Here is a 27,302-nt window from a genome sequence, read left to right on the forward strand (position 1 = left end):
ACTGTTTACGGCAATTGCGGGGTTGCTGCAAGCCTGACTCATATAGATAACACGATTGGACATTACGTGCCAATATAGAACCGATCCTTCGAAGAGCGAGCATGTTGCCATTGCCATGTATATTGCCGTTCTAAAAACTTTAAATGAACGTGGCAAGTGTCGCAGTCGCTTCACTGCGGTAGTTCAATAATGAGACCGTGTCTGTGATCCTCCTGCCTGTCCCTCCATTTCGAGGTAAACTATACGCGTGATGTATTAGCAGTTGCAAAGCATTGATTTATATTAGGTTACCACAAAGAGGGCTGAAAAGAAAAGCCATACATAACCGCAGCAGTGATGGAGTGTGGGAGAAAGAAACGAAAAAGGCATTAAAAAAATTCTCATGCTGATACTTGAGGAATGGAGTACGGTACTGTGGGGGACCTAAGGGGAAACTGAACTCTGTTAACAGGTGTTGCAGACGCATAATTGAACCGCGGTAGCCTGACAACCAGTTTCCATTGCTTTAGGTTGCTTTCACGATTTGACGGATGTCGGATCGGTTCATCTGTTGCCTGGACAAAATTGGCGTTGCATGGACAGCGTCTGCACAATGTCGACGTTACAGTACATGCAATTGGCTGTGTCAGAGGCCTGATCTGTTTACTGGAGAATGCACTTCCTTCAGCCATTTCCCAAATACTGAGGCGCTACAGTTAGGATAGCATACACACATTTAACACGTGTAATGGGTTGTGAAAATGTGCTTCATGTATGCACATGTATAGCCTTGCGAGCCAGTCTCTTAGCACATGTAGGACCTAGCTATAAATGCTTGCCAGAAACATGTATCCAATGCATGATATTCGGTGTGTTTTCGTTATTTTATCTGCCATTTTATTTAATTCCACACTTTTTATTTGGAACATCCTGGGAAACATATATGAGCCCTTTACTACTGAGTGGCCCAACCTAATCATGTTACAAGACATGCATCGAGGACTAAAACCTTAAATCTGAACTTGTATTGAATTGCTGTTGCTTTCGGAATTGAAATGGGCATTGAGAGCCATTAAGAAATCAAATTTACTCCAGAACACATCTCTGTCCTTGCCTCATTGCCTCAAATCCCCTGTGAAATTACAAATGTCACTTTGTTAGCACATAAGTCAAATTCATTGGTGTTAGGCAAAAATCATCACCAAGCACAAAATTAAAGGAAAAATGTTTACTTCTTTTGGTACAACAAGATGTATGCACCAGTATTTCTTGCAGAGACGTTTGATTCAAACTGGGCAACAGGTATAACTGCGAAAGAGCTTTTTCTGCTTTTTCCCTCACTGGAGTATGGAGTTTACCCTACTGTCCCATCTACACTCTATGGCCACCTATAATCAAGCTTAAAGGAATAGTTCACTTTCTGGAGGATAAAAACATAATTTCCTGTGCAACTTGAAAACGTGCACTTAAACTGAAATTATATTTTAACAGTGCTACAGAAAGAATGAGCTCTTTAAGCAGTCTCCTGCCTCACAAGGTCATATCCACCTAACCGCTCTTTCTACCCCTGTTTGCCTCATGCAATTTTTAGGTCTTCCAGCAGAGCGCTGATGTCAATCTGTGGGTTGCAGGGCACACTGTGTCCCTGCAGCGCCCTCTGCAGGCCCTGAGCTGCCTTGTTCAGGGCCGGGGAGCTGAAGGGAGAGGGTTTTCCCTCCTGCTCACTCTGGTCCCTCATACAGAGAAGCACCTCGTTGATTTCGCCCTCGATCCCCCGCGACAGCACGCGAGGGAACACGCCTCGGACGCGTGCCACCACACCCTCCCTCAGAGAGGAGTTACGGCACACCAGATTCAACATGAACACACCTAGAGAGAGAGAGAGAAGAGCGAGAGCATGGGAGAGGGAGTAGAGAAAGGAAGAACCAAAACCGTGAGAGCAGTGACAGCCCAAACTGACAAATCCAGAGAGGAACAGGGCAGGAAATGTTCTAATTATAGTTCTAAGGCCCTGGAGGTATCTGCCAGCATGGCCAGTGTAAGAGGAAAAATCATACATCGTCAGCTAAAAAGCTCCATTTGCAGCATTTTGCTGTTTTTACTGATATGTGATATATGAATGGAGGAAGAGCAGAAAAGACAGCACATGGACAGATAAAGCGGGGAGGCAGCAGGGGGCACTATACCTCGGGGAGTGAGCAGATTGCGGACTTTCTCCAGAAAATCCTTCTCCACGAAGGCAGGCGGAGGGCAGCTCATGCCCACGGTAGCATCCTTGCTATCCACATCAAACATTATGACATCATAGAAATGTCCACCTATAGGGAAAAAGCCAGGAATGAGACACAATAATCTAATTGGAAATACAAGCAGAGGAAATGAAAAGGATGAAGGCACAGCAAGTCTGATCCCAAATGGAAAAAATGCAAACCATTTTATCTATTTAAGGAGAGTTTCACAAAGAAATACATGTCCAAATTGGACTTAACTGACTGTTATTTCTGAGCAGTGTAAATTTCAGGTTGTTGCCTTGCTTAACTTGCACAATCAAGTCATTAAGAGTTATATGTGAGGTTTCTCTCCATTCCTGTTTTAGCCCCATCAATACAAACACTCACAATTTCTCCAAAAGCCGTGTTAATCTTTGCATGTTAAACAGGCTTTATGGCGATTCAATCTTTCATTCTAAAAAATAAGCAAATCATCCAGTTGTGACTGCTTACTACATGCGCTGCAAATTGAAAAGTGTGCACCTAGTGTCCACTGACCTTGACTTTCCAGCTTGTTGATATGTTCGAGTCCATCACCCAAAGTCACCTTTAATCTGTCATCTGGTTGGAAACCAAACCAGTTCTGGGCCACCTCCAAAATTGTAGGGTCCAGTTCAACCACCTCAACGGATGCCGCGGGGACAAAGTCCCGCACGAACTGCGGCAGTCCTCCCCCACCCAGGCCCACCAGCAGCACCGATACAGGGACACCTGCAGGACAGGAAGACTGTGGGACTCATCCAGGCACACAGAAACACAGAGACACAGACAGGACCACAATAACAAACTGGCCTTAGTGGCACTGAACTATACCCACAGACTTCCGCTCACCTTTTGTCTCCACAGTGCCAATCCCCAGCAGGGACAGCCCAGCGACCATGACTTCATGGTGAGCACAGCACAGGAAGCCCCGGTCCACACTGGGGGAGGGGCCCCCTGCCACCGGAGGAGGGCCTGGTTTTGACTTCTTTTTTTTGCCCTTCTTACGAGCTGAAGCAGCTGGTGGGGGGGGAGGGGGGGAGATGACCTTTAACATCGATTCAGACCCTGTTCCACAATTCACACTGAGAACCACATAACGGGCTAATACCTGAAATAACCCTGGTGCTTCTGTGAAGACTATTAATCTGTGATGCAACTCATTCTGAGACTGGTGATATTTGAATACAGTAACCCCAACACCTTGCATCACAGCTCTTTTTAATCTAATGGCAGCTCGATCAATGTGCGCTTTAACCGAACAAAGCAAGAATTTCCACCACCGTGTTAACAGAATTTAAATAGTACTTCGAAATTTTTTCATGTGAACCTTTCCAAAAACTATTAGCCAAGATGCTCGTGCTCAAGTGAGTGACCCCAGGAAAGTAATGGCCTTCCTGGTCTTTCAGCCTGTGCTTTTGCCCAGGCTCACGTCCGCCCGCGGCGGGCTCGTTTCTCACCGGCGCCCTGCGCTCGGAGACGGCTCTCGGACTGCACCAGCCCGGCGTTGTCCAAGAACACCAGCCGGCGATACAGCTGCCCATCCTCCCCGCGCACGTCCTCCACGGAGTACCCTCCGCTGAGCGCGCTCACGCCCCTGCTGACCACCTCCCTCCAGCCCAGCTCCCCACCCACCGACAGGAAGGGCACCTGGACAGACAGGGAGAGCCCACAAGAAAACAGGAGAGGGTGATGCGGGAAAGAAAGACAATTTATGTCCCTCCACAAATATTGCACTACACGTTTTGTTGATATTATTCGTTTAGATTTATTTGATTTATTTTATGTTATAGATTAAGTCAAATTAATTATTTGACTTAATCTATACCATCAAATGCATATGCAAAATGAAAATTCTTTTTTCTTCAATATTTCCCACTGCAACACAAATCTCTTAGTCCTGATTCACAGTGAAATCAACCATTTATTTAGAACAAATCATGATTAACTACTCCAAATAAGTAAAACTACTCTTTACTTATAGACAGTCTCCACTCCCATCTACCTGCTGATTGGCCGGCATTCCAGGAGGGGCAAGATCCATCACCATTGTGGAGAGTTCTGATTGGACGGCCTGCATATCCTGGTACTCTTGATCCCGGTGCATGGCCACGACGACTAGCCGCCTGAAGGCAGCGCTGGAAGCCAGCTGGCCACGCCCCTCAGCAGAGCCATACTGCCAGTCGGTCTCTCGTCCCTGAGGCACTGCGGATTCATTTCAGAAAATGTTTGTTTGGGTCTCCCCTCCGCCAAGTAAAAACTGGACAGAAATTAGGAGATGCTGCATTTGAATTTGCGAAGTGTGATGATGTTGAAAGTAATGAGATGCAAATGCTATATATGCAAGTATGTATGTATGTATGTATGTATGTATGTAGTGTCTGAGTGGAACTGGCATGGGAACTCATTTTCAGCACTCACCAATGAAGATGGCAAAATGGTTGTTGCGGGGCAGCTTGGCAGTGGGCGGGCTGTCCTGCACAGTGAGAGTGTAGCGGGGAAGGCCGGTGGCGGCGTGGCACAGGGTGAGGGAGAGGTTTTGGCTGGCGTCGGTGCCAGCGCGGAGCCTCTGCCGCAGCAGGGCGTAAGTCTGGCACTCTTTCACTGCGGACAGCAGCTCTGGCACGGAGGCCACCCTCCTGGGAGGGCCGTCCTCGCCCTGACACATCTCCAGCACCGGGAACGGGGGCGGCTGGCGGAACTTGGTGCAGACCAAGACAAACACGGGCAGAGCGAAAGAGGAGGAATCGGAGCTGCTGTCCTCTCCTTCCTGACTCCCTAGGCAATGCAGTCGGACTGCCCAGCCCTCCTCGACGAAATGCTCCACCGCCATCTTCACCACGTGTTCCTGGGCCAGAGACACGCACACGTAGCGCCCGCCCACGGCAAGCACCCTCCCCACCTCTCCCAGCATCCTCCCGGCCAACGCCCCCTCTTCCTGGGCAGCCATGGCGTCCAGCGTGCCCTTGTCCAGCGCGGCCTGGAAACTGCCGCTCTCGAAGGAGGTCTGGGTGGCATCGGCCTGCAGAAAGGCCAGGCCGGGCCTGCGCTCCGCATTGCGCTGGCTCATGTGGGTCACCACTGTCTCACTGATGTCAATGTTGGTGAGCTGTCGGTAGCCCACATCATAAAGCTGTTCGCTCAGCTCGGAGTTTCCACAACCCACCACCAGCACCTGGGAGAAGGAGCGATCTGAATTCAGTCCACGTGAGGGCTGGAAACGCATCAGCTAATACTGCTTAACTTCAGTAACAGAGCTGAACGCAAAATTAGAAGAATCACAGAATTGTTTATATTTTCTGCAGATAATGCCTTTAAAACCTCAAAGTACATTACTGAGCAGATTGGGAGACTCACCTGAACTACCAGTGTGCATCATACAGCTACCGTTTTGCTCCAGAATATAACAGTTGTGCATTCGATACACTAAATTGCTATGCAAAGCATTCTAACACACAGTTTTGTTTTATTTAATGCCCAGATGCGTGAAAAAAAACTCCCAGAATAGCAAAGGGTTCATTTGTCTATAATGTGTGGAGCCAAAGTACGCTATATAGAGCAAAACAAATAGCCTAATATAATATAAATATATCAATACGTTTAGGTCATACCTATATCAGCAATGCATTCGTGATAGTGTTGAATGCCTTCTTTAGGTAGTAAATCTGTAATGCTGCAACTACACTTGCACTTAGATAATCCAAAACAGGTTCTGCAACTCCAACTTAACGACTGAACTTTCCAATCATGAAAAAAGGTTGTCTGAACATTCCTGAAGTGTGCATTTGTTGAATGCAAAACAGTTGCGATGAAGATTGATAAGTTTATCTTGTCAATTAACCTAGCGAATAATTATACAAGTCAATCAGATCATTACCTGGTCACGGGGTTTTATGTACTTGTGCAGCACACCACAAAGTTGATTATAGTCGCCATACCACTCGAAAGCCTTGTCACCACGGCGCCGAAAAAAGCGCTCCCAGTACTCTGCTGAGCTGAACTCTTCAGCAGTACGTGGCAGCAGTTCCATCTTCAGCTGCGCAAATCCAATATCCTGGATATAATATTGCCAGTTTTCGTCTTTAATTATAAAAACACATCAACCACAAAAATATAAAGAACGCAGTTTCATTCTCTCAATAACTGTACTGTTGTTATATTGCCGATCTTGTAGCTAACTTCCCAACTAGCTACTTTGCCAAATAGTGCACATTCTATCTCAGTATCAATAGTATACGACAGCATTCGTTGGCTGTAATATACGATTTTGTTTTCATGCCGATGTATATTTAAAAGATATTGTAAATAAGAGTGTGGTGAAGCGCAAAATGAAGAGGAAAAAATGCAGCATTCCTGAGAAGTTCTGTCTCCACATGTCTTATTTTGACTGTTCCACCCGGACAACATTTGCAGAAGCGCAGAAACGCCTGTGTTTTAATTGGCTACTGTAGGTTTTTGGTTAACGCTATTGGTCGTGGTAATGTAGCTGCACCGGAAGCTACAAGATCGAGCATGGCATACCGGGTGCCGAGGGAAAAACATGGCGCTGTCTGCTGGAAGATCCGTGGTATTCGTAACTGGAAACGCAAAGAAATTAGAGGAGGTGAGAGAAAACGTCCACTGTAGATACCCAGCATCCTACCAATTTAAACTTAAGGGTGCATATGGAGGCAAATAGATGGTATGGGATTTCTGCATCCCATTGTGACTATGACGGGCGCGTAAAAAAAGTGTTCTGCTGTTTACATTTGTCTTACTCTTTTGCACTGCATTACCTTTATGTTTTCCCAGGTCATTCAGATTCTGGGAGACAAGTTTCCTTACAAGCTGGTGTCCAAAAAAATTGATTGTGAGTAGCCTCTGACTGACTGCCTATTTTAATTTAAAAGTGTAGACTAGAATATAGATTGATTTCATTCTGTTGCCTTTCAGTGCCGGAATACCAAGGAGAACCGGACGACATCTCCGTACAGAAATGCCGAGAAGCAGCCAGGCAGGTCTGTCGTTCTTTCAACATGCAGATGCATTTTAGAAAATTACAATGGCCTATTGAAAAGCCAAATGCATCGTTGTGTTATTGCGTAGTTATTATTATGATGATGATTATTAAAAAGTCAAGTACCGTCAAACTTTGACCCGACTCATTATTAATGTGTGTTCATATAAGTGCCGTGCAAATGGCACTTATGGAGAACCGACCCAACCCTAAGTAGTCATAGTTTTGCTCAATTTATATGATTTTGTTTAACTTTTTTTGTTCGTTTGTTAGTTCATGTGGTTTTACATCAGATAAGCATACTTGCATAACCTCATTGTACTTTTGTATTTAGCAGAGAAATGGTGTTTGAGGAGTATAGTAGAGTCAGTTTGGAATCTAATCAGCCCACTCAGGTGACAGTCACTCTGTTGTGCCCCCCCCCCCCCCCCAGGTGGATGGGCCAGTTATTGTGGAGGACACCTGCCTCTGTTTCCGAGCTCTCGGTGGGCTGCCGGGGCCTTACATGTAAGTGCCCTCACATAATGTGCTTCCTGATGTTGAATCAGTGGATTCCGATATTTGGGCATAGAATGATTCTTGTATAAATAACCAATGAACACAATTGCTTCCCGTTTGGAAGGCAGTTGTAAATATTAGTAATAAGACACTGAGATGGCTTTTTTCTTCTAGAAAATGGTTCCTAGATAAGCTTAAGCCAGAAGGTAAGAACATACACTAATATGTTTTTGGTCTCTGCTGGTTAAATGTCACATATGAATTGTTTGTCTCAGTCTGTTTGTCTGCCTCTTTAGGACTGTACAAATTGCTGGCAGGGTTCGAGGACAAGTCTGCATGGGCCTTGTGTACCTTCGCTTTCTGTGCTGGGAAGGAGGAGCCAGTGCAGCTGTTTAGGGGGAAAACTGAGGTCAGCACCGATGCTGCATGCACACAGATACTGAGAAACACACTGACACTGAGAGTAACATACTGACACACTGATACTAATAGAAAAACACTGATATGGAGAGAGACATCCTGACCCTGAGGGTAAAGCACTGGCACACTGATAGTGAGAGAGACGCACTCACACTGAGAGTAACACACTGACACACTGATGCTGACAGACATGCACTGATACCAAGAGAAAGGCACGGATACTGCGAGAAGCACACTGATACTGAGAGAAAGGCACTGCTGTGGAAAGAATGTATAACACAATGAATCAGTGTTGTACACATTGAATATTTTACGCCAAAATATAGGACTAAGATGCCATGTGGAAAAATGCTTAACTATATTAATCAATTATGATTAGCTCTGACTGTTTACGTCTGACTTTGATGTTAAGGGACACATTGTAGAGCCCCGGGGACCCCGAGACTTTGGGTGGGACCCCTGTTTCCAGCCGGAGGGTTATGACAAAACGTGAGTTGTTCCCAACAATTTCATCACATTTTTTGTGTATGCCACTAGAGGGCAGTGTAAACCAAAAAGAGAGCAATTTGCAGCGCATGGAGCTGACACCAAATACAGTTAATACATTGAAACAAAAAATATAAATGACTGTGAATGCTCAGACATGAAATCTTCAGCTCTGGAGTGGCACATAAAACTAAAGCATGGATTCCTAGTGCAGTTCTACATCCTGCAGTCCACAATCACGTCTTCACCTGCCAGTTCAGACTGGCCTGGAGTCTCCATGGGGCAATGCATAGTTGGTCATAGTGACTCCCAAGGATGGTAGTTTCGGTCAGCAGGGTTTTCTGCGCATTTACAGTGGATAATGTATTTTCACTGAATGCAGCCTTCCTTTAGCTGTGCCTTTTCTGTTCATAGAAAAAACATTGACTCTTATGCAACATTTTTTTTTCACATGGTTTTCATAGACATTTCACCCAGCGCAGCAACATAGTGGAAAGACTTTGCTTGATCATTGGAAATCACCGTGAGATCTGTTTCTCTCCCGTCCTTTAACGTAACCTGTCTGCTGTTTTCTACACTCTTCCCTTCTGCCGCTATCTGAGCAGCTACGCAGAGCTCCCCAAAGAGGTGAAGAACACCATCTCTCACCGCTACCGAGCTCTCGCGGCTATGTCCGAACACTTCTCCCAGTCGAACGATGCGCCGGAGAGCAAGAAGACGAAGCACGGCGACTAATCGCGCGCGCTGGTCTCGAGGTCAGCGGGTAGCGTCGGCCAGACTGTTGCCTGGGTCGACCCACGCTTTCGCCTGGGTTTCGGGGGGTCAGGTGCGTGTTACCGTGACGCACCTCCTTCTGCATGCCAAGCCTCATGTTACAGTTTTCCAAGATTACCACAGCAGCGCTATGCTCTGTCCACCACATTAAATGGTTTTTAAATGAATTGTTTCTGCAGTTGTATTAGAAGCGTCAAATTTGTACTATTAGATTTTGTATTAAATAACTGCTTTTCCTTTGTATTAGTACATGAATGTGTATTTCCAATCAGAGGTATATTTCATCTCAAGCTTGGACGCAATACTTGGTTAAAAAGGCATTTTCGTTTCTTACTGTAAATTAAAAATGCACTTCCATATTCATGATCAAATATAGCCCTTCAGGTTTGCTTCCTGTTGTTTCCTTGTCTGTATGTACATTTGGAAGAAGCCGGTGGTTCACCTTCTTCACCTGTAAATGGCCTGTAATACACCTCATCTGATTGGATACCAAGAAAGCTGCCATTTTGTCAAGTTGAGTGCCACAGAGGGCATTGATAGCCTGCCATGTTACTACCTGCTTGTACCTCTGATTATAAATGGAATGCTGTGTCTATTCTCTCCCTGTTCCTTACATCTTGTCCTACTTGTACACACATTCTGATAAGCATAACGTTCTGCAAATATTTAAATACATTAATTATCATGACACTACATGTAAGATAAACCATTCTGAACCTAAGACTCCCTGCATCCCTTCTCAGTCTGGTGCTTAAGTCCACATAGTACTTGTTATTCTTGACTGAGTATAGCTACCTCCACACAATGACCTTCAGCTACCGATACGGTAGTACAGTTCAAGTACCCAGAAGCTTCTGGAAGTCACATTACCTCTGAGTGACAGGCCGAAGAAGGGAGGAATAGGGGGATTGTGCCGTCAATCATGAAAGTGGATGCGTTCAACTACTTTCAAAATATTTCAGTGTGTATTTCATGCTGATTTATGGGGGATGCTGGGGCAGCAGATGTGGTGGGGAGGGGGGCTTCATCCAGAAGAGAATCCCCCACAAAGAATACAGACATGGAGAATACAGAAGTCACCCAACAATAAACTTACTTAAAATGTTCAGTTCCCAAATGTGTCTCATCTCGACACAAAATTGATTAACGGATCGTTCTATGCACTTGCCTTCCAAATGAAATCTATTGACAGTCTGCAAGCCTCTGTGCTTGCCCTGAGAGAGAGGATGTGGATATGACAGCCTTACAGTGATGTCTGCGCTCCCTCCAGCTTCGTTTCAGGTCGAAACCCAAAACGAGCACCAGTTTACGATTAAGCCTCAGCACAGACCCTGGAGATATTCCAGGCATTTACAAGCTCTGGCCAACTGTCACATTAAAGCCACATCAAAACCGGTCTCAGATTGCCTGCCCCGCCCCCCCGGTGGGATAACAAGCAGACCATCGTAAAGAGCGGGCAGAGAGCGATCTTTCCTCTCATCCCACGTCGTCTCCCCGATTGAACACAACATCGTTATCCTCAAAATACCCTGGAAATACACGTCTCGCAACTCTGTCCTTCCAGAACATGTTCATTGGTTCTTTATGTTACGAGTAGTAAAATCGTCCTGGCTGCGCTCGTGTGTGACTATGGAGGAGTGGTGAGCTTTGAAAATAGTCTTAAAGGGGCAGGCAGGGTGTCAGATCAGGTCAGATATCAGGTGCCTGCTATACACCTGCTTCAATTACAATAAAATGTAATAATTACAATAAAATGTCATTGCCACAATGTTGACAGAATTTATTAATCAAGAACTAGTTCATTTAAAAATATTTTAAACTTATCTATTCAATCTCAAAAGCAGATCATTACTGTAGATGCAAGAGCTGAGTACTGATTGGAAGTTGTGCTTCTATATAAATGTTTGGCATTTCACATAATAGCTCTCAGTGAGAAGCCTGGAAAGAATCCATTAGCAGCAGGGTAAGGAAAACTCTTTTCCCTGTGGGAAAGAGTTGCTCCTTACTCACTGTAAGGTGGCAGTAAAATCTGAAGAATCTAGTTAAACAGGTCATAATCTACAACAGGCTTTAAAAAGCTGGTGACACGGCTTCTTCCAGTCTGTCTGTATAAACACCTGATCTTCCAGTTGTTTGTGGACAGAGCAACAGGGGGGACATTTTTGCTGTTGCACGTGACTAGAGCAGTAGCTTTGTGTGCTTCCTGTTAGAGGTCAGAGACGGGATGCCTTTTGAAAGCACTTTTATCTGTTTGCTTTGGCCGGAAAGTCTCCCAGTGCTTGCCTTACTCCCCCCTCCTGTTGAGATGCATCTGGGTTTTTGCCCAATATTTTGCAAACATAGGCCTCAACCATAAATATGCGTTGACACGTACACCACTCATTCCATGGAATGTGCTCTGTTGTGAAGAGATTGGGCCAAATTATATATTACCATACTCGGTGAAAAAGTATGAGTGCTAACCTAGCACCGCAAAGATAAATTAACATTCGCCATAAAACCACTTGTCTATTGATGCACGCAAGCTACAAAAAAAGTTTGTAAACAAAAAGACAATGCGGTCTATGTTGAGTAATGTATTTCCAAGTTCTGTAAGCCACAAAGCCTATGTGATGAAATCCTGAAGGAACACACTGTGCGATTCAAAACACACCATGACAGAAACACTGTCCGTGAAAAGCATCAGTGGTTCAGTCATCGCATCAATATCATAGTGCCAGTCTCTTTAAATAGAGCTGATGTGACCTAAACACAGGGGGTCACTTTGATCTCCAGATGTATCATGTGTGGCAGGGAATAGCTCCATCAAAATCAGGAACTACAGCCAGCAGTGTTGCCTCTGAAAATATACAGTAAGCATACCCCCAGATCAACAAGTGGGATAATGTTTTTGCGGAATACGTGCAACGTGAATCTGGCATGCCTCACATCAACGGTAGAGAAATCCACTCGGGAATTAAATCGATCCTTAATGGTTCTATGAAGCGAGACCGATCGTATTTTACTGCCCTGACTGGTCCAACTCACTAAGTTCTCTTCCACTTCATTCACATGTAGCTGGCCAATACGTTTTCAGCTCCCAAGTGTTTTAAGCAGTTGTGCAAGCTGCGCGAGTGACCGAGAAGAAGCTATCGCACAGATATTTTGACTGGACGAGGATCCCTTTCTTAAGCCTCTAATTTGACACTGTAAATTCCACTCGATTGAATCTTGGGTCGACCACGCCAGTGCTGGGAAGAAAACCTGGAACCAGAGCCAGGGTGGGACTTACATATCCTTACCAGTGAGCCCTCATAATGAGAAGCACATGTGACACTTGTTTACTACAGGAAAAAAAGTGTTTGTGTTTATGCTTGTGCGTTCATATAATATCGTGTGTGAGAAATTACACACGTGGAAAGCCGAGATCAAAACAGACAAGATGTCACCAAAGAGACACACCAGGGGCTGCACGGGCGCTGTCAGGACATATGGGACGCATCAGTCACAGCTTTTCGGCACTGTTCTCCAGAGTCATTCATTACTTTACTCCGCACAGATCACCTCTGTCCCCACTCCTCCCCCAATCACACCCCCGCACCACAGAAAGGTCCAGGAAGTCTGCTGCTCTCATCAGCGCTCTGGTCCTGGACTTTTATTTCTCTCATTTTCTTAGATTTACACACTTTGACTCTCATCTATATAAACATCAGAGCACAAAGATGTGCTATATGGACATGAAACGGCGTCTTGCTGCGTTACTGTCTGTCTGAGCGCAGTTACATCAACAAAACCATTATTTTATAGGCCCTTTATGAATACATAACAGTTGGAGCAAAAGTAGATGTACAGTTCCAATGATTATGAAATCATCCTACTGTCACAGTTTGTATATTCAAAGCTTTATTTCTGTGTAGCATTGGACATTTCACATGAACTATAAATTAATTCTAAATCCCCCTCAAACTAGCAATACATACAGCAGTAAATATTGTATAGCCCCTGTCTCCATACTACTGATAAACAGATTTTTAAAAACCTAATTGGTGAGAATAAACTCATCATATGGTCTTGAAGTAAATTGGGAATTCATCTTAAGCCTGTTTGTGAGTAAACCCCCTCTCCTTATTCTCAATCTAAGATGTATTATTACATTTACATATGTGATGTTTATGGGTCGCAGACTACAGGCAGAATTTGCAACCAAGTTCTAAATATGAGGACTTTAAGATTAATTTGTCCAAATACCTTTGGTCCTCTAAAGTGAAGGAACCATGTAAAAGGGCTGTAATTCCTACATGGATCACCCAATATGGATATAAATACCCTGAAATTAAAGCTGGTAGTTTACAATATATGTACCTTGTATTCATTTAATTTCAAATCCAATGTGCTGAGGTACTGAGCCAAAACGACGAAAACGATGGCTCTGTCCAAATAACTATGGACTGTACTGTATATTAGACTGCCTCACAAGAATAAATGCCATTCTAAGCTAAATGAAAGAACAGAATGAAAGGACTGGTGATATTTGCAGGGTTAACTGATACACTGTTTCTCTTTCATGTAACAAGGAAACCATCTGAAGTACATCTTGCACACATTTACAGTAGGAAAAAAGCATAACAGATGAAAGTGTTTAGCTCACCTTTGTGTATTGGGGGGAGGGGTGCATAGATGGTAAATGGACTGCATTTATATAGCGCTTTTATCCAAAGCGCTTTACAATTGATGCCTCTCATTCACCTGAGCAGTTAGGGGTTAGGTGTCTTGCTCAAGGACACTTCCACATGCCCAGGGCGGGGTTTGAACCGGCAACCCTTCGACTGCCAGACAATCGGTCTTACCTCCTGAGCTATGTCGCCCCATGATCTTGGGGCGACATAGCTCCAAGGATACAAGCAAGGCAATTATCTCTGCACAGTCTTGCTTTTTTTTTTTTTTTTTTTTTGCTACAATGAGGGTTGAAGTGTACTGTGAGACCCAAAAAAAGATCATGGTGAAAACAGTTTATCTGCAAATATATGCATTACATTTCTGGAAAGGCAAAACTACTTTTTATTCTAATATGGAATATATAAAGCTTATACAAATTCCCCTTATACTCTCATCCGTTGTAGTAATATTTAATGATTACTAATTAGATAAGATATACACAGTAACAGTATGTCGGTAAATCACGTGTTACTCCTTTTTTTTTTAATTGTTAGAAATGACAAAATACAGGTTGAAGCAATCACCTGTTACTCCTCGAGCGCGTTAAACCCAACTCATGCATGCCTGCCATTTTTAAATAGCGTTACCGTAATCTTCCAACCAGCTACGTCAGTTTTGCACGATTGCTTTATTGCAGATAAATTCTAACCACGTTAAACAATAAATTTGGTCAAATACTTGAGGAACCTAACGTCAATGGAAGAATATATTAATAAAAATAACAAATACAATTCGTGACGACAGTTCGATTTGCTTTGGCGTGTCGTACATGATGTAAAATATTTGTCTCGTTGACTTTATGGTCCATCAAATAGCCTACAGCTTACAATATCATCTAACGTAATTATTATGCAAAACAAACCACATGTACATGTCTACTCATGCACTCAAGCAGCAGTAATGTCAATGTTGTCTTAATTATCTGAGCTGAGCACAGACCGTTCTATGGCACTCGGCCTACTGAACATCTATTTGCGGAAACAACTGTTTAGCTTCCTGGTCAGCGGAGTACGGGTGCAAGAAGGGAAGAGTTGACTACGGAGATTTCGCAGCGCTGATGATGAAAACATTTCAGTAATTCCGGGAAAATAATCTAATATTTGTACACCTGGAAACAGCTAAACGAAGTCCACGAAACGGTAACTAGATCACTACGTTCGAGAGTTAGAATCCCAAACATTCTCCTTGATTTCCAGATTGTGGATCGAGCAACAGCGAAAATAACGCCGGTAGAGAGGGAGAGCTAGCAAGCAGGCTAAACAAACATGACTGTCTGTAGCATCATTGCAACAGAGGCCTAGCTATCTACTCAACTAACTTCAGCTAATATTATGATGTCACTGGTGTAATGACAGTGATATTGTTCTTTAAAACAAAGCTGACTTAATCGTTTTTGTTGCAATAGGCTATAATAGATGGGCTGTTCGTTGCATTTAGCAAATTTCTTGGGACTACATAGTGGACGGTACAGCTATAATAGTGATATTCATATGGTTAGCTAGCTACCAGAAGCGGTTAGGCGACTGAACAGTGCCGAATACGAGTCACATTACCTCTGGTTGTCTTCACACTTGAGACCTAGCTATAATCACAGACAGACAGGATGTCATTACCGCAATGAAATGTGCTATTAATATTATATCGGTCATTGACATTTAAAGAAAATTATTATTTATGCGACAGACACAAAGGACTTCAGCTAACAGTAACCTTAACGATGTTAGTTGCCATTGTGGGTTTTATTTTAATTTTTGCATTTAACATTAGGACTCAAAATATGTATTTCAACCTTCTGTAAAGCTTCGCATTTAACTAACGCACTAGACTAGAACATTCGTGATTAATTTAATAGATTATTTGGAGTCCAGATCAATGTACTTTTTGGTGGGGTTCTATGGCTGGTATTTCGGATCCTCCTGGTCCCTGAGAGCATCGTTATCTCCTGCTTTAAATGCAACGTTTGAATGTCTTTGAATATTTTGAATTCCTGCATTCTGACTACTTATAATGGCCTTATTCACATGCCAACAAATCAAGTATGATAAATGTTGTAAAATATAAATATTGAGCAATATTATGTAACTGAGAATATTGTTTATCTGGAGTGGTTGGGCTCAAAATGAATTGATTTTGCTATTCACTACTATGCCCATCATGGGGGGGGGGGGGGGGGGGTGGGTGGGATGGGTCAGATGGGGGGGTTTTGGTCAGTTAGGGTTAGGGGCAATGCCTACCTCATTTCCATTACCTGATAAGTCAAGTGCTTTTGCTTGTGATTGGTGAAATACCTCCTAGACAGACTAGTGTGACATCATGCAGTAGAACAGGAGAAAGTGGCCGGTCTCCAGGATTCACACTTACTGTGAGTGCCTCCTGATGAAGTATACTTTAGCTGAAGGTCATTGATTCAGCCGCCTACTGACCGGTCACTCCAAATTAGACTAGGCATAAGTCGGTGCTATTGGATATACTGTTAGTCCTCATCTCCACATCATTCAACTCTGCTGTTTCTGAGACATCCCTTGCATCCCTGTACTTTATTGACATAACTTCTACCTTATTGGCTGTTTTCACATGGACATTTTCACATGTGGCCTATGTACGAGGCCCTGGGCCTTAATTCCAATTGGTACCTTTGGAACCACAGGGCTGTATATGTGCAGGAACAGAAAATATTGCAATGTAATGCTGTAGTTCTTGAATGTGAGTTTGGAGTTTTGTTCAATCAGTCTTATTCAGTCAGAAGGGGCTCCTGCATTTGGTTCCTGTTTTTTAACACTCAACACATCTTTAGCCGATGCTGGCCAATTCCCTGTTTTTGAGCTTACGAAACATTCCAAGGTTGTGCTTTTAGTTGGACAGAAGTGCAAATGCATTTCAGAATGTGCATATGAAAGATTTCAGTGTTTTCATGGTTGCAACCCAAGTCTACTAGTCTCTTTCTCTCTTTCTCTTTCTTTCTTTCTGTCTTCTTCACTCTGTCGTTACCTCAGATAGACCTCTTTCTGCTGTTAACTGGGAAATTCAGAGCCGCTCCTGACTGGGAATAGGCCTTTTTCCGACCAAGCTTCCAGGAGGAGAAGCAGAAAGCAACCGTTTCAGAAAAAGTGGATAAAATGGTATCGGTCTCTCAGATGTAGTTTTGGGTCTGGGGGTGCTTGAGGGGGGGATGGTAGTTGGTGGACTAGTGCACAGGTTGGCATCTCTGTGAGTGTGTTGAGTGGTAGGAGGGGACTTCAGGATTAGCACACTGAATGGGGGTGGAATGGAGTCTGCAGTAAGATAACAGGGGCTGCTAGCATTGGCCATTTTGTAGCTGGAGCTTGCTCCTGTTTTTCTTGGTAGTACCTTGGTAGTGGATGTGAATGATCCCCTTGAGTAAATGTTGCTCTGCTTCCAGAAAAGTTCTGAGTTGGTGTTAAATCAAGACCCACCCCTCGCAGCAGCTTACATGAAACTGGTTTAGTGCAGGGATTGAGGGATCAGCTGCTTATTGAAAAAACTATCAAAGCTTACAAGTAGTATCATCACATGACCATGGATATTAGACTGGTTCAGTGCTCCTGAACCTCTTGTTGTCCCAAAGCCAATCAATATGTAGTGGACTTTGAAAGGCTGGGTTTAGCTCCAAGTAAATGTACCCCAATGGGATTTGCTAACCTTTGTCATTCTGTTTGGAAGTGGGGTTCGTTCCGATGGCTTTTAGAGATTTGTTAGTTTTTTTGTCTTTATTTTGTGGACACTCACTTGATAAGTTTCTGTCTTTTCGTTTCTTTCTGAGTTCTCACACGTGTCATGATTGGTTGGGCTCCAGCACCTTGGTAGTCAATGATTTCCAGACATGTCCCAGCAGAGAACTGTGGGAAAAATCCCCTTCACACACACGCACACACAGTGCACAGTGTACAGTATGTGGTGTCCTAACAGCAGTGTGCAGTATGTGCAGCATGTTTATGGGCACTAGGTTTCACAGGTGATGGAAGACAGTTGCTTTTCACTGTTTTGAACATTTTTATTTATAGTACTCTGATTTTCATTTAGCCCCATGCTTGGCCACTTCGATATGTGTCTTTCAGGATTTGCACAAGAACAGACCAGGCTTTGTTTTGAAACATGGAAACAGATGCTGAAGCATGTCATGTTCTATGCATGTTTCTTACAGTTGAGCTTTAATAAATGGTTAATGGATTTTAAGAACTACTAGTTTCTGCTGTTTGACTGCAATAGTTTTTTTTTCTTCTTCTCTCCACCTACAGAGGGAGCCAGAGAGAGGGGAGCAGCCGGCAGAAGCAATGCCCCCGAAATTCAAACGCCACCTCAACGATGACGAGGTCACGGGTTCGATTCGAAGCGAAAGGGTGAGCGAGACTGCTGGGCTTTGCAGCTTTTTGAGTACTTTAACGCTCGAGAATAGAGGGAGAGGTCCGAGGATAGATTCCCCCCCCCTTTCTCTTCTTTTTGTTTTGGCTGTTGCCCTCCCCCCCTCCCGCTCTGCCCCACCAGGGTACGGTGTTTTTTGAGCTGCGATCAAAGGGAAACGGGCCAGGCGCTTACATAAGCAGCACGTTACCCTCCCACCTGATCTCTCTCTCTCTCTCTCTCTCTCTCTCTCCCAGCCTCTGTTCTCTGGCTCTGGAGGAGCGCCAGAGCAGCGCAATGACATGTGTTTGTGAGAGAGAGAGGGGGGAAGGAAAAAACAAAACTTTTAAGTGATTACTCGCGGAGTTTGAGCCCCGCACGCAACAGGCGACTGAAAGCAGCCAGGAATGGACATGTTTAATGATGGCTTAGGCCACCAGAAGGGGTTGTGATGTAACACCGGCTGCCTGAGTTTTTTTACTCTTATGAAGGGAAACTCCTGAGACAATCCTGCACTAAGCTCATATGGCTGGAATCCTAAAAAATGTACAGGACGTCTTTATGTTTGGCGTTCCTCCAGAACGGTGAACGTTACGCATTCAGAATGACCCTGAGAACCTGGAGCGTGATCACGGTCGTGTGTGTTTGCACGGAAAAGTACTTGCACACAAATCACGCTTATATTAGGTTTTTAAATCTGCTATTTGAAATGGAAAAATTTCTGTCTGCGAAGCTCATTCTTAATGTTTGCATTTGCTGTCCATTTCTACCATACTGCAGTACGTACAGGATTTGTATTTTTATGAATGGTTGTCTGAATGTGAAGCTGGGTCTGGATCTGGATGGCTTGTGCACTTAGTGTTCATCCTTGTTTCTATGGGGAAGAGCAGGTGAACACTCCCAGATATCACTGCTGTGCTTGCAGGATGTCATGCAGGATGTGTCTGAATCTTTTTACTGGTCACTGAGTATCAAAGCTGTAATCTTTCTCTATTAGGCCAGATCCTTTATGGCACAGTTGAACTAGCACTACCAGTACTGATTGCTCCCCAGCCTTCTCAAATGGGTCATTGTTCATCAGAGATATCGAATAGGAATAGGAATTGTCGTGGGATTGCAAATGTACATCGTCTCGCCTAACATTTTACTTTTGTCATTTTGCAGAGGAACCTCCTTGAGGAAGACTCTGATGAGGAGGAGGACTTCTTCCTGTAAGTGTGTGTGTGTGTGTGTCTGTCTGTTGGGTTTCGTGTGGCTTGTGTAATGGAGAAAGTGAACAATTTCTGTACAAGAAACTTTTTCCATTCAAATTCTGTCATGTTATGATATAACATTGGCACAATTTCAAGTTGTATACCTATATCTACATTTTATTCACGGTTAACTTGCACTGACACCTCCCAGCTCTCTGTATCATTAGACCCATCCATTCCTATGCTTGTGTTTGTTTATGTTCTTCTAGGATTGAAATTTTATTCAGATCTTCTTTGATTGCAGGAGGGGGCCGAGTGGACCAAAATTTGGGCCCAAAAATGATAAAATCAGACAGTAAGTGCATGTGCGAGTGTGCATGAGCGCTTGTGTACACACACGTGCCATGTATGTTTTTACCCGCTGTCATCCGCTAGGCACCGTACGAGCGAATGTCTGATACCGAGCTGTCTCCACCCCCGTTGCCGGGAGCCTGATTTAACAGAGCTTCCGGTGGGGAACAGCTGTGCCTGTCAGCCGTGACAGGGGCACTTTGTGTGAGTATGGTGTTGGCCCCGCAAAGATTACACCTCACCGCTACCCCCGGAGCGCGTCACGCATGCCATTCCCCCGTGAAACGAGCAGGTTCGCGGAGCCAAATGCCAGCCGACACACCCTGGGCCCTCGCCGTGCTGTCCGTTGCTTCAGACCACCCCCATTTACCGTAGATCACCACCTGTTAGGATTGCGCAACATTCTCGAAAAAATGTTTTTTTTTTTTTCGCAGGCAAAATGATTTGTCCGAGTGATTGATGTGTTATGTCATGTACTTTTATAAACAGCGTTACGCGGTAAGCAAAATAAGTGGACGAGAAGAAAAAACTATCAAAAGCAGCGTAGAAAACTTTGCAAGCGAATATTAATTGTGAATCGATTTTAATCGAACAAAAGGAATTCAGCCTAAATAAACATCATCTACACAAAGAACTTCCTTCGATTGGTGATTTAGGACAATAGAAACAGCGAGTTTCAAACAGTGACAAGGTAAAAGAAAGACCTAGCACCTTAAGCTGCTAGCTTCCTCTGAATCTTTCTTTTTAAGAAGCCCAGGCTCAAACCAAAACTCATATTCCACTCTCAGCTCCAAGAAAATGTTTAATTCTGGCAAGCAGTGCAGTGTTTTCCTCAGATACCTGACATATCTCACCTGATTTCACCTTAGAACTCCAAGCTGGTCAGTGATTTAATGGTTTCTGGAGCTCCAATCGCTGTTGTAGGTTAAGCAGCTGTCAAAAAAGCTGAAAACATATTACATCAAATACAGGGAGTGCCCCAAATAAAATAAAAAAATTCTGTCACATATTAGGACATTGTCCATTTATCAAGGGTTTGGTGACAACAGTGATTATCAACCTTTTTGCAAATTGGGCATTTGATTGAGGAAGCAGTTTCTTTTTTATAACTCCATGCTGTAAGACTGTGAAATGGTTTCCTTTACTAAAGACGAGTCGGACTGCCAAAAACAAAAGGCTGACAACACAATATGACTCAGGATTTGAGAGTTTGGCATCAGCTGGACCAAAGTTCAAAATCCACAAACTTTACATTGAACTTTACCACGTCATGCAGCTCCATGTTGTCATACCTATTGAACACACATTGAAGGGTGAAGATTACTCGAGTAGATACTGGTTTACTTTAAAGATTAGAGGCTTTAGTGTTTAAAGAACTACAAGAGCTCTCCCCCCTCTGCCATTTGATCTTTTCATTCACAATTTACTTTGAGCTTTTTTAAAAAATATGTATTTTTTTTTTTTTTACAATTTCTTCAAGATATATGCAAACCAATTATTGTTCATGTGACATTGATAGTTTATTGATGCAGTCTTATCCCTTACACTAATTGTTGGAAGGGCAGTGAGGCAAATATTAAGCATTTAGAGGGTAGTTCTGGTATTTTTTTGTGACTGTTTTTGTGGAGTCCATTTGAATGTTGGCCAAAAAAATAAAATAAATGAAAAGCCAAAAGTTATTTTCCAGACCCCATGCAGCTGAGCAGCACCTCTCTGTTCCTTCCCCGATGGGGGTTTTATGTAGAGTTAATGGGCCGGGGGGGAACACTGTGTGTGCCTCCTGCATTAGAGATTAAAGACGTGGAGGTGTTCTTGCTCAGGCTCGCTGGTCACAGGTGTGAGAATGTTCCTGTTAGCAGTGCACACTCCGGGCAGCGAAGTAAATCCACCAGCTTCCCAGCATCTTTTATTCATTAGGGTTTAACTGTGTCCCTGCAAGTGAGTGTCCTGTCATGGTGCACAGTTGTGCCTTCCAACTACTGCACAATGAGTTGCAAACATACAGTGAGTTATGAACACAGATATGAGCCCAGAGTTATATATGATTTACTCTCAAGTGTCTTTTACATGTCGAGCTCTCCCGTTCACCTCTGTTCATCTCTCCTCTGCCTCCATCTTGTAGAGTGCAGACCCAGGTGGACGAGGTGATCGACGTCATGCAGGAGAACATCTCCAAAGTCATCGAGAGAGGGGAGCGCCTGGATGACCTTCAGGATAAGTCAGGTGACCACTGTCAACTTTCTTTCCTCTTGGTGAGACAGATCTTTTGGCCCCAGTCGTTCAAACGATTTGTTTGTGGCTTGTCTGCTCCGTCACTAGTACTTCCAGCTCCGGAAAGATTGAAAAATGAAAATGAAATGTTGCTCAGTTCTACTGCGTTTGAATCATCAGTTCATCATGCATTCTTTGTATTACTCTCCATGCGAGTTCAGTGTTGTTTATCAGGCTGATTGTTTAAATTGACCAAAATTGCTTATTTCAACGGTGTCATGGATCAGTTTATTCATTTGAAAGATTCATTCGAAAAGATGTGTTTGTTGGCGAACGGCCCAGCCGTGCGTGAGCGATGGGGCCCTCTACTCGGAAGTCCACGTTGAGTGTCTGAGAAAATGACGCGGACCTGGGTCTCTGACCTGGGTCACCTGACCCGTCCGCGAATCTGGACGCGCGCGCAAAAACACGAATGAGAAATGACTCCCAGTCCGTGCAACCTGCCCGCCCTGCCAGATGCCGGAGTGAAGGGGGATGAATGGTGCTGCTGTTTGGGAAACGGGGCAACATGAAACCGCATTAAGGGTGTTTAATGCATCGCCAGGGTCGGTGCGTCATAAACGGAGCGCAGAAGGCCTCTCGCTCGATTGTTATTCCGTGCTCCCTGACCCTTAAAGGGCCGCTGCTCCTCTGATCTTCTCCTTCGGTCGGCCTGAGAAGACCACATGAAAAACCTGGTCTGCATTCCTCTCGCTTTCATTACACTTGGCTGCTTTTCGAATGACTGGCATTGTGTAAGAGCCGCACGTGTCCACACGCACAGAGCGGCGGAGAGCACGTCCGCAGGACAATACAGTGGGGAAACATCTGGAAGAGATTGTCACGTGGCCCGTTGGAAAGCTTGCTTTGACCCCAGCAGTGCGGCCTCTGTGTGGGGTGTGAGAAGGCGCAGGGTGCATAGTATGGTGAGCGTGGCGGTGGTGTGAGGGCGAGAAGGGGATGCACAGGTTCCTGGAAGGACCTTGGACGTGGCGGATCCCTGTGGAACGGGAGTCGGGTCTGGTGGATCGTCGCAGGTGAATCGTAGCTTGTGTGTGACTGCTTGTAGAACCGCTGCTCTGCGCTTCCTGTTTCCTGTGTCACGGTCCCTGCTCTCCGCTCCTGCCCCTTCTCTGCGCGCAGCACGCAGGTAGCCTCTGGTCAGCATTCCAGTGGGCTCTGAAGCTCTTCACGGAACACTTAACAGCGTTTACTCTAATTAGACCCGCGCCGTGGCCAAACAGTTGGAGGCAATCCAATTAAGTAACAAGGGGATGAAATAAATTCCACAGAAAGGAAAAGGAAAAAAGAAAAAATAGTGTTTCTCGTCAGGGGCGAGACGGCGAAGCGGTTGCTGTGCACTTGGAGATCTTTGAAGGCCCTGTCCCCAGTCAAGGCCGTCTCCAGGAAACAATCACGAGCGATCTCGCCAAACTCTGAAGCCCTTATGTAACTATGCCAGTATAAACCAGAAAACCTTTTCCACATGGTTTTTTTGACGAATGTTCTGTTTCCGTCCTTGTTTTTTTTTTTGTTTTTTCTCCCCCTCCCCTGTCCCTAACTGCGATCGTCCAGAGAGCCTTTCGGATAACGCCTCAGCCTTCAGCAGTCGAGCCAAACATCTGCACAGGAGGATGTGGTGGAGGGACATGAAGGTGAGATTTCCCAGGATGCTCCTCCTGAGCCGCACAGCTGCCCACCGTGTCCCGCAATGCAGTTCGCCCTTTGTGCCGATGCATCTTCATCATTTGTTTGTTGTGACAGAGCTGGGACCCTCCTCATACTGCATAAAATTTATTTTGGAGGCACTCTCATCCAGAATGAAAGTATGCACTAGGACATCTGGAGCAAAAGTGACTCCAAAAAGACTTTTCCTACAGTGTTTCTTCTTCAGTTACTGGAAAATGGATTGACATTTTTATGAGCCATAATAAATGGCTTTTGGCCTTTTCTTTGTTTTTTTCCACAGATGAAAGCAATAATCGCGCTGGTGGTGGTGATTCTGCTGCTCATCATCATCAGTGAGTGTTATCGCGCACACAGATAGCCACACCCAGTGCCATGCTGAATTCACCAACAGTGCCCTTGTGCTTGCTGGTGGTATTGAGTACAGATGATGACAACTCTTTCCTTAACCTCTTCTCTCTCCTCTTTCTCTTCGTAGTTCCTGTAATCCTTCAATACCACTAGCACCTGGCGGAGAGGGGGCGGGGCGTACAGGAGACGGACACCTCCATTCCTCCCCCACCCTCCTTCCCTCCTCCATTCAGCCCCCCCCCACCCACCCCCTCCTCCACACCAAGTGGGGGGGGCTCTGCCCTGCTGCAGAACATTTCCCCCACAGCGCTGTGCCAGACTCTTAGTTCGGGGCAGGGTGTGGGGTTTTACGCGTTAACTCTTCATGTTTTTGAAAGCAAAGCAGAAGCGGACGGAGGAGAGCTCTGTCGTGCACCCGGCCCCTTGTGTAGCTGCAGTTCAGTGAGAAGCACTGCAGTACGTTGACAGTTTACGCGCCCTACCCCCCTACAGCACTGCACAGCAAGCTGGGCAATAAACTAACCTAATACAACATCAACGATGCCAGGCCCATAACATAAACAAGCATATACATAGATCAGAAGTGACAGGAGTCAGTGCTTACTCAGAGTCCACACACTTCGCCCTCATTTTGAAAAATAAGTAAGGATACATCCATTCTTCAGTGTTTTAGACCTCACACTAGGTTATTAGAGTAGCTCCCTACCCTCTCCTGGGTAGTATTAGTAGTTAACTTTTCTGATATGCTTGCAAGTCGTTAATGTGATGTCTGGCACACAGACCTTAATAAGTAGAGGCACTGATGGAACATTCATTCAGGAAATACGTGACGTTATCAAGATGCCTGGTGATCCCCTTGGTTAAAATGGCAGTGTGCTCAATTTCTGCTTATTTTAAATGTTTTGGTGAATGTGTGTTATGGTTCACTTGGACAGAAGTGACACATTGCTGCTATTGCCTTGTGGAAGGTAAAGGAGGTTTTCTTAGACTATTTGGGCTGTACATCTGCGGAATCTGTTGTGTGTTTTGTGTTTCTGTTGTCAAAAAGGGGGAAGGGGGCTCGGGGGGGGGTGGGGGGAGGGGGGAGGGATGATGGAAAATACTGAGTCACAGTATTAATCGCTGATTTGTAAAGAGTTTACTACAGCTGTGGTTTGCTATGGGCAGTGGGAAGGCGAGAATCGTGACTCAAGTTGTGCCGCTGGGCATATCTGTAATTAGAATTAACATCTGTGTTGTATTTTTTCTGAATTTTTTTTTAATTTATATGTAAATATTCATTACAGAAACATTTATTCGATGACTGCACTCTCTGACTATTTTATGTTTCTTTGGAATAAAGTGATTTTAACGGGACGCGGCTCGTTTAGGTTTGTTTTTCGGGAGAGAGAATACGAGGCGAAGGTACAGTAAGCGCATTGTTCGGGGGGAACTGGGCAGTCCTGGTACGCCGTGTTCACAAGCATGGCGTCCGGTTTCCGTCTGGTTTTTCAGTTTGTTTTTATTCACGTTTCATTATTGCTCATTTTTACCTCTCCCATAAACTTTGTTTTTTTTTTACTTAAACCCTCTTGGTGTTTGTGTAGTACCATGTCCCCATGACCCCTGCTGCTAACTCCCTTCTGCCATGAGCTCTGCAGCTCCTGTTTTCCTCCCTGGTCTTTCCATCTCCATCCATGAAGCCAGCGCGTCTGTGTTGTCCATAACGCTCGTTAGGGTGGACCACTGCCATTGGGTGGAGAAGAAGTAAAACGGGTGTGGCTCACCAAGCCTGATGGGCACATCTGTAGGGGTTAGATCCACTTCACTCCTGTATTTCAACAGCATTTCACTGGGTGCAGGGGTTTCATTTGGGTAAATTGGAGCCCTTCAGTCACAACTGTTGAGGCTAATTTTCACTTGACAGCGCTGTGTGGTTCACTTGCACACTTCAAAACCATATGTACATGGTGCATGCTGGGAATTCATCCAGATGCTTTATGTAGAAGGGGTCTAGCGTTCAGCACCATAGGTTTTCATAGAAGACATGCGATTGGCTAATCAGTTCTGTATATTTAGAAAAAGGCTTTCATTTCTTTGTATATATTTTTTGTCAATCCGATTTAAATTTTGATTTCCCTATGTAGCAACAAACCGCATATGATCCAGAATTTAAGCAAATGCGCACACACCTCCAAGGCCGTTCACAAGAGGAGTATGCCTGATTTTTAGACTTGCACTGGTATTTGGGCATTGTCTAATGCTAATTCTTGGTAATTCCCTGACATGCAATATGATGGGATTGTAGTGTGTACAGTTGGTGTTCTGGTAAGATCGGGATTTGGTCATGAACCAGAGGCATCTGTTCTGCATTCTTGGTTTTTTCTTGGAGTAAATGAAGTCTGATGTTGGAAGTGGCAGCAGTCCTGCTGTGTGAGCCTGGACGATGGCTCTGGTGGAGATGCTGGGTCGCATCCTACTCTGGAATACACACACACACACACACACACACATTCGCTGGAAAGGCTGTCATAATATCGTTTCCTAACCCTGCCCGGTACGCCCGGGAAAGATGACTACACGTTCCCAGCATAGAACATCTTGAATAAGGAAAACAAAGCCGGGGGAGTTAATGATCGGGAATGATCGCATCGGTGCGTCTCCAGCTCCGAGGAACACGAGATGCTGTTTTCCTGCGAGAGGCGGCGAGTCGAAAACCAGAGGGAGGCGAAGGAACGACGGTCGGCTAGCGGGGAGCAACAGGAGGACTCGTCGCGAGCGAAAACTGTTTTTCCTCACTTGTTAACAGCTCCCGCTCCCTCTCGGTGGGAACGTGCAAAAGCCATTACCTAATTCCCGAGGGAGGGAGGAGAAAGGGTCTGTTTTTGGCTCCGAACACCTCTCCCTCCATCGCCGTCGCTCTCTCTCGCTCTCCGTCTATCGTTCACAAACGTGTCGGGGGGGCCATGTGGCGGAACCTGGCGATTCAAACACGTTCTCCATTGACCTGCTGTCTAAATGGAGTATTGTTATAGC

The 27,302-nt window shown here is 44.8% G+C and overlaps 3 protein-coding genes across 4 annotated transcripts; 2 read left to right on the top strand and 1 right to left on the bottom strand.

The window, feature by feature from the left end:
• Positions 1-1,192: 1,192 nt before the first annotated feature.
• On the bottom strand, positions 1,193-6,619 carry mettl13 (methyltransferase 13, eEF1A lysine and N-terminal methyltransferase). Its single transcript, XM_064333534.1, has 8 exons — positions 6,106-6,619; positions 4,650-5,403; positions 4,234-4,433; positions 3,689-3,878; positions 3,081-3,248; positions 2,748-2,960; positions 2,166-2,297; positions 1,193-1,848 (listed from the first exon to the last, which is right to left on the bottom strand). The coding sequence occupies exons 1-8, from the start codon at positions 6,256-6,258 to the stop codon at positions 1,556-1,558; spliced, it is 2,103 nt and encodes a 700-aa protein (XP_064189604.1). The 5' UTR covers positions 6,259-6,619; the 3' UTR covers positions 1,193-1,555.
• A 64-nt stretch (positions 6,620-6,683) lies between these two features.
• On the top strand, positions 6,684-10,002 carry itpa (inosine triphosphatase (nucleoside triphosphate pyrophosphatase)). The gene is made up of 8 exons (XM_064333544.1): positions 6,684-6,831; positions 7,020-7,077; positions 7,161-7,225; positions 7,658-7,731; positions 7,897-7,928; positions 8,019-8,131; positions 8,555-8,631; positions 9,234-10,002. Exons 1-8 carry the CDS (start codon positions 6,769-6,771, stop codon positions 9,361-9,363), a joined length of 612 nt encoding a protein of 203 aa, XP_064189614.1. The 5' UTR covers positions 6,684-6,768; the 3' UTR covers positions 9,364-10,002.
• A 4,915-nt stretch (positions 10,003-14,917) lies between these two features.
• On the top strand, positions 14,918-25,643 carry vamp4 (vesicle-associated membrane protein 4). Of its 2 annotated transcripts, XM_064333545.1 has the most exons (9): positions 14,918-15,236; positions 17,091-17,216; positions 18,354-18,455; positions 19,621-19,667; positions 19,954-20,004; positions 22,123-22,223; positions 23,826-23,905; positions 24,220-24,271; positions 24,415-25,643. In XM_064333545.1, exons 2-9 carry the CDS (start codon positions 17,214-17,216, stop codon positions 24,438-24,440), a joined length of 462 nt encoding a protein of 153 aa, XP_064189615.1. In that variant the 5' UTR covers positions 14,918-15,236; positions 17,091-17,213; the 3' UTR covers positions 24,441-25,643. The 2 variants fall into 2 exon arrangements, with proteins under 2 accessions (XP_064189615.1, XP_064189616.1); XM_064333546.1 differs by lacking the exon at positions 17,091-17,216 and having other exon boundaries at positions 14,955-15,236.
• The last annotated feature ends 1,659 nt before the right edge of the window (positions 25,644-27,302 follow it).

Source organism: Anguilla rostrata, chromosome 4 (genome assembly GCF_018555375.3).
Source record: "Anguilla rostrata isolate EN2019 chromosome 4, ASM1855537v3, whole genome shotgun sequence".
Classification (NCBI taxonomy): Eukaryota; Metazoa; Chordata; class Actinopteri; order Anguilliformes; family Anguillidae; genus Anguilla; species Anguilla rostrata.